The following is a 7,500-nucleotide window of genomic DNA, read 5'->3' on the forward strand; positions in this document are numbered from 1 at the left end:
AAAATTACTTATTGTTCTTCACCACTAAAGTGCTAGGAATTAACAGCCAAATGTGATGCCTGTGCCTTTCATATCTCTGCCATGTGTTTGTTTGTTTAATACCCATAAGACTACATCATTAAACCTCAAGCACTGATTTCACTAATTCAGCACTGGCTCTACATGCTACAGCAGCAAACACCTTTTCTAGTCAATCATAATTGAACAGCTGGATGTAAAATGCAATATTATTTTTAGGCTCATATCTAGCTTTGATTTGAAACCACAAACAATATTTTCCTCCAAAACAAAATACCTTCCTATCTTTGTAATACCACCATTAAATATAACAATAGCATCAGGATATTGTGTGATATATTTTGCCCAGTTTATCAGTTCCTCATAGAGTTTCCCTGTAAATTTGTAACGTTATTTATCTTTTCTGGTTGGTTTTTTGTTTTTAAATAATGGCTATTTTTTGAAAAATATAAAATAATTTGCTTTGTTTCTATAGGAAGTATTACTTAAAAGAGCTGCTGACCTTGTTGAAGCCCTATATGGAATGCCCCACAACAACCAGGTAGGTCACCAGTGCTTTTTTATATGCATGCATACATATGTAAATCAGTACCTTGTATTTGCAAAGTTGGCAAAATATCAACACATTCTTTTTGTACACAGTGTAGATGTGCCAGCCACCTTGAGGGCAGTCTGATACGATGCAGTGCTCCAAGGGAAATGCTTCATCTTCGCATTTTCTTCTTACAGCTAGTTTTCCTATCCAAAATGACAATTAAGTGTAAGGTGCCAAAAACATAAGCAATCATTAAGACAAGAGAATAACCTTGAACTTGGTCCAAAATATACAGTGACTAATGGGAAATCCTAAGTAAATCTGCTAAACAGAGCGGATAAAACATACTGTATTTTGCAAACTAATGGAAAAACACTGCTGCAGTCTCCAAATAAAGTATATTTTTACAATTTTCACATGAGTAACAGCACTAGACCAAATTTTTATGTTAACTTCTTCACTGCTTTATATTGATTATGCTGATAGGAAAGCGTACATAACTTCAGTAACCAGGAGGAAGAATAAAAAGTTCAATCACAACCACAGAAACAAATATCAAATCCCCACATCCACCATAATTTTACCATAATCTCTACCATTAATGATAATGTTATTCCAAATTAGGTTATTTCATAGGGTATCTGGTACCATAAACAAGTACACTACATGTTAGCAATTAATTCTTTTACTGTTTTGTAGGAAATAATCCTGAAACGAGCAGCTGACATTGCTGAAGCATTATACAGTGTGCCACGCAATCACAACCAGATTCCTACTCTTGCCAACACTCCAGCTCACACTGGCATGATGGGAGTGAACTCATTTAGCAGCCAGCTAGCAGTTAATGTTTCAGAAACATCACAAGCTAATGACCAAGGTATGTGGGATTTCAAGAGTTAATCCTTCATGTTGTTGACTGTTCTTAGACAATGTCTATTAATACTGGCTGATGCCATCACTATGCTCTATCTTCCTCCCCCTCCCTTTAGTCCGATCTTTGATCGTGTAATGGAGTGCAGTCTTTAAATTCCAGATAACACTTAATTCTTCCCTTTCTTTGGTTTTCTTTTCTCATGAAGCATCTCCAATGAAAAGATTTATGCAAAATGCAGAAATATATGACAGCACTTGATTAACATTAGATATGAAATGTGTATATATACACATAAGATATCTATACTGTATATTACAAAGCAACTATGTCTGGATATCCTCCAAATGTTTATTCAACATTTACACAGACAAATCTAAATTGCCCACACTGATCTTTTTAGATGTTTTTATAAATGTAAGCACATTTTATATAAATGTAGGTATGTAATATATAAAAATACAATCCTTGTAACTTAATTTAAATTTTCTAACTTAACATACATATAGCAAACTGCATTTTAAATTAAGTTTTATACTAATGAAAGGAGTAAAACCAGCTTCCTAAGTATGTTCAAAACCATATATTTTTGCTTACAACATAATTATAAATTGATTGCACAGATGAGAATAAATTCATGCTAATCTTCTGTGATTTGAAATCCCGATTCTGCTTGGTCTCCTCTTACAAAAGAATGGGTCTTTTAATCCACTTCCAAGTTATAAATCTCGTAAACATTCTCCACCTTGATTCTGGGTTAGTCTTCACAGAAACATGCACCTTTATGAAAGTACTAGCTTATTGTTAGTATAAAAATATCAATCATAAAAATGAAGACCCCAAAACAGCCTTTTAAAGTTAAATCACTGCAACAAACAAGTTTTTTCCTGTCAGCTATGGCATTTGAAGGTCTGTAGAGGCTGAAAGTTCATGCAGTATGTTGGTACAAACCGGGAATCAAGCCTGTTGATAATTGCTACTAAAGACAAATGTGAAGGAAACTGACACGCTTGGATCGAAGAGAGCTTTTGTTGGCTGTCTTTGCTAGGAGGAGAGACAACATAGAGTGCTCGCAGATGATTTAAGTAAGGTTGGCATGATAAGGTTATCTTAAACTGCAAGAGTTGATAGGGCAGTAACAGACAACTTAGAGCAAAGCTGTGCAATCAATTAAAACCTGTAATATATGATGCATGAGGAAACCCCCCCAGCCCTCTAAGTTTATATTATAAATAATAACATTATTTTTTCGGGGTGGGGGGTTTTCTAACACAGTAGGTTACAGTCGCAACACAAGCAGTGTTTCCCCGCGAGGATATGTTCCAAGCAGTACTCCTCAGCAGTCCAATTACAACACAGTCAGCAATAGCATGAATGGATATGGCAATGCCGGCATGCCCAATCTAGGTGTACCAGGTTCCCCTGGATTTCTTAATGGCTCCTCAGCTAACTCTCCTTATGGCAGTAAGTGTCTATTTTTGGTAACACATCATCATATAGATTCATGTTTATTACAAAATCAGATACTTGCATTGTTTTGATTTTTATAATGTGAGCTACTGGATAAAAGGAGGGGTGACTCTGGAGGCTGGACGTAAAAATGAATATAGTAAATTGATCTTTATTTGCCATAATACGGTCTCAGAGACAAAAAATCGGACTGCACAATTTGTAACAAAAGTCCAACACAAAAGAGTTTGCCTGTTATCCAGAGAGTGGCCAAGCCAAGGCATTTCATTATTTTTATTTTTACATATTATATATATATTTATATATATATTTCCAATATTTGAAGAGGCAAGGCCCTATCACTCTCTTTTTCCATGTTTGCCATGAAAAACCTCAATCTGAGTCCTGATTATTTTTGCTTTATTGCAGTAGTGCCGTCAAGCCCTACCATGGCAGCCTCTTCGGTCACCCTCCCTTCAAACTGTAGCAGTACACACGGCATTTTCTCATTCTCACCTGCCAATGTCATCTCTGCAGTGAAACAAAAGAGCGCCTTTGCTCCAGTTGTCAGGCCCCAAGCCTCTCCTCCACCATCTTGCACCAGTGCAAATGGAAATGGACTTCAAGGTGAGCTGGATCTCTCATTTTTTTGTGTATTGCAGGCTTTTTAGTGCATACACTAAAACTCTATAATCATGTCTTTTTGGAGAGCAGTACCTTTTGACCTAAACTGAAATTAGAAAGGATAACATTCTTAGTTTTCTGGTTCTGCAATATAAATGCAAGAATGTCATACTAAAAACAGTAGCACAGAAATATGCTAAAATTTGAAGCAAATCCTAGTTTGATTTTAATTCTTGCATTAAGGGATATAGTAGCTGCTTTCCTGGCATTTTCCCTTTAGGTTTCATACATTAAACTTTAAACTAAACACACATCTCTGAATGCTCCTTACAGATCATGTACAGTCCTTGCATTTCTTTATACATTCTCTGCATACATTTTTGATGAACATTTTTAACTGTAGTATTACAGAATATATATTTCCCCGTTTTTACACATGATGTAATTGTTATTTTAAAATATGTCAAAAAATGAAAACTGGTTGAAATTGTTGCTCAATGGGCTGACCTTCCCTGGTATTGACTAACCAGATTTAACCAATTTGCACATCTTGCTGGGCTTTATGGGCCCATTATTGCCATGTTAAACTAGATACAGGACTTGGGGAAAAATGAAAGGTTTTAATTAAAACAGGCAACTCTGAGCTTCTGCTTTTTTGTTTGTGTGATTTTATATGGGCATTATCATGGGCATTTTTATAAATCAATTGCAGAATTCACTTGGTCACCTAATGGCATTGGGGCAGAATTATGGTGCAGTGCAAATTTATAAGAGGAATAAGGGAGGGATAGCTCAGTGGTTTGAGCATTGGCCTGCTAAACCCAGGGTTGTGAGTTCAATCTTTGAGGGGGCCATTTAGGGATCTGGGGTAAAAATTGGGGATTGGTCCTGCTTTGAGCAGGGGGTTGGACTAGATGACCTCCTGAGGTCCCTTCCAACCCTGGTATTCTATGATTCTATCCACAAAGGGGTTTCCCTTTTTATGACATTTCTCCAAGAATGGATGATAAGTAATGCCCGATTAATTTGAACGGTTCAAAAGGGTTAGTTGCCTACCTGGTTCCATTAGAGGGCCCAATTCTGAGCTGTACTGAATTGAAACACTTCACCTCCCACTGAAGTCAGATGGGATTGATTGAAGGCACTGAAACCTCCCAGGTTTAGACCCACATTTCTCAACAAAAATTTAGAACATTCTTGTTTACATTGCAATAGTGCCCACAGTATACCAGGCACTTTCCAAACACAGATGAAGACACTGGCCATGGTTTTCAAAAGTGATTAGTGATTCTGCATTCCTTAGTTTCTGGGTGTCCAACTTGAAGCATTTTAATGGGGCCAATTTGCAGATGTGCCTGCTCACTGAAAATCAAGATCCTTCGGGTTTCAAGTTGAGCGTTCCCAAAATCGAGGCACCTAAATCACTTGTGATTTCTGAAAATCTTGGCCACCATCACTGCGCCAAAAAGCAGACAATCTAAGTGCTGACCTGCAGTTGGATCCAGGCAGGCCTCAGGGTTCATTCACATAGATCTAATTGCATAAAAGAACAACAGTTAGAGTAACAATTAATGGCACAGTAAATCTTTACTGTGTCAAAAGTAAATCAAAAAGCTATGCCAGGTAGAACCCATATTCTTGTAAAAGTGCCATCCACTTTTAAGATCATCCAAACCCTTTCCGCCGCTCCCCCCCCGGCCCCAACAAACCCCACCATCATTCCAAGTAAAACTTAGGAACCAAATGAAAAGAAATTATGATACACAGAAAACACAGCGTATTATATTTGGGCAGCTATCTTGTATGCAGTATTTATTTATATATATATTTCCACATGAGTCTGTCAACATCCATTAAGCTGGATAATAAAATCAATTGAAAATGCATACTAAAATGATCAAAATGTACATAATGACAATAAGAGCGCCTCCCCACTGAACACTCACCAACAAAAAAAACCCCCAAAACACCACAAAGGCTGGATTTTCAAAAGTATTTAAGCGACTAAAAATACAGATAAGCATCTAGTGGAATTTCCAAAAGCCCTAAGCAAGTTAGGCACCTAACTTCCACTAGACACCGATATTTGTTTTTAGGCACATAAATAATTTCAAAAATCTGGCCCCAAGTAACTACATATGTCTGGCAGCAACGTATTCTGGTTTTGTCAAACCAAAGAGAGAAGCAAACTCCTGAGTTGAAGGCTAACAACACATGGGTGTGAAATTCATCCCACTCCAGGGAGCCAGTCAAGGTCCATGCACCATTTACATCCCACATAAACCCTATTTTGAGGACTTAAACAGGATTTAAGAAGAGCCTAAGCATTGTGATATCACTCTGCATCCAATGTGAATGTCCTACTCCTACCACAAGACTTTAAGGACTTTCCATTTATGTGTCCCAGCTTGATTTTAACTGTTACATTAACACACAAATAAAGAGAGGGGCTCTACAATATCCAGCATACAAACTGTAGAGGCACTCACAGTTCAAAATCAGCATCTTGAATTGAAATGTACCAAAAATGAATGGGAAGCGAGTGCACTCTCTGAACTGTCATATGTGCTTCCCTAATCAAACACCACAAGGGCTTTTGCATGAAGGATTATTTGGAGAATTTCTCCTTTTTTTCAAATAGTCAAAGTCATTTATTGACACTGAGTCAATTTCTGAAGTGTGTTAATAAGTATCTTGTTAATATCATACACACAACTAGAGAGTTTTCTGATCAGCAAATTTTATAAACTGAAATAAAATAAGAAATTGGGCAGCTGCCATTTGCAGCAGTTGAAGTTCTGGAGTGATCTTCAAGCCCTAGCTGGAGTGTGCTTATATCATTGAATCTGGAGGTGAAAGAAGCATAAATAATGGGTGACATCTCGGCATCATTAGGAATGGTCACACCTATGTAGTCAAGAAAAGACAGAAATAAGAACTCTTGTTCACAGATGTTTATCTGAAGATCCAGAAGCAGTCAGAGGTCTAATAGATTTTGAACCTGAATTATAAAAGATGATACTCCCCTTTAGTTAAAGGGGCAGATATCACTATTTGTCATATTTGTTTCCCCCTGCATAGCCTCTTGTCCGGATTAAGACTCAACCAGCTAGCTCTCATCCAGTGCTAGGAAACCTGATTGATTGTACTGTCCAGGTCCAAAGAAGTCTGAGAGGTAGCGCAAAAGGTCACCAGCATACCAACGTCATTGTAACACAAATTGTCTCATGGCCTCCCCTTGAGGCCTTGTACACACATTGAACAGAAGAGGTCACAGAATTGAGCCCTGCAATATCCCACACAATACACCCCTTAGTACAAATGAGTAATGGCATTGTAGGGTTCACTAGGGTTTATTGTGGCCCTTGCTGTTAGGCAATCCAGTTACTGGATTTGGCTGAATGTGAGAAAATAATACTTTGCTCGGCACATCTGTAATGACTTGGGGGGAGAGACAAAATGGTTTAAAACCATCTTTCTTCTCTCCATATCCAGCTGAAGTTTCAGCCCCCAACATAAGCATCATTAGGGCTGCTCCAAGCTCCTTTGCCTTTTAATGGTCACTCTTATTTCCATTCCACTTTCCCCAGTGCTTTCATTCATCATCTGCCAAGGTACATCTTATTTAGGATCAGATTCTATAAACTGTTATTCTCAGAGTAAGTTGTTTGTTTAACCTCAATTGGACTACTTCTATGAGTAAGAACTACTCATGTGAGTAAGGGTCTATAAGATTGGGGCCCTGGGCCCTGATCCTACACACATTTATGTACATGCTTCATTTTAGGCATGTGAGTAATCCTGTCAACTTTATATGACTTCAGTAGGACAACTTACATTCATAAAATTTAGGCATGTGCATAAGTCTTTGCAAGATCAGAGCTTTAGATTGTAGGTTCTTTGGGGCAGAAGCCTTCTCCCCTCCCCCCATAAGCACAATACTTATTTATGCTGCTGCAAATTATTTTTTAGCAAGAAAGCTCTGGCCAGCTGTGGACTCAGA

At 37.8% G+C, this 7,500-nt stretch overlaps 2 protein-coding genes across 5 annotated transcripts in view; one reads left to right on the plus strand and one right to left on the minus strand.

Annotated features, from left to right (window-relative positions):
* The window catches only part of EBF3 (EBF transcription factor 3), a 129,665-nt gene that overhangs the window by 118,726 nt on the left and 3,439 nt on the right, over nt 1-7,500 (plus strand). For 2 of the 4 annotated variants that reach the window (XM_073354036.1, XM_073354037.1), the window contains exons 12-15: nt 494-559; nt 1,253-1,430; nt 2,700-2,888; nt 3,303-3,500. In XM_073354036.1, the coding sequence (XP_073210137.1) occupies nt 494-559; nt 1,253-1,430; nt 2,700-2,888; nt 3,303-3,500 (631 nt within the window). The remainder of the gene's footprint in view (nt 1-493; nt 560-1,252; nt 1,431-2,699; nt 2,889-3,302; nt 3,501-7,500) is intronic. The other 2 variants (XM_073354038.1, XM_073354039.1) reach the window with 1 other exon arrangement.
* Nucleotides 3,447-7,500, minus strand: part of MGMT (O-6-methylguanine-DNA methyltransferase) — a 369,913-nt gene continuing 365,859 nt past the window's right edge. The window contains exons 6-7 of the mRNA XM_073354045.1: nt 4,987-5,030; nt 3,447-3,603 (exon numbers count right to left, since the gene is read on the minus strand). Coding sequence (XP_073210146.1) covers nt 5,010-5,030 — 21 coding nt within the window. The 3' untranslated portion in view covers nt 3,447-3,603; nt 4,987-5,009. The remainder of the gene's footprint in view (nt 3,604-4,986; nt 5,031-7,500) is intronic.

Source organism: Lepidochelys kempii, chromosome 7, assembly GCF_965140265.1.
Source record: "Lepidochelys kempii isolate rLepKem1 chromosome 7, rLepKem1.hap2, whole genome shotgun sequence".
Classification (NCBI taxonomy): Eukaryota; Metazoa; Chordata; order Testudines; family Cheloniidae; genus Lepidochelys; species Lepidochelys kempii.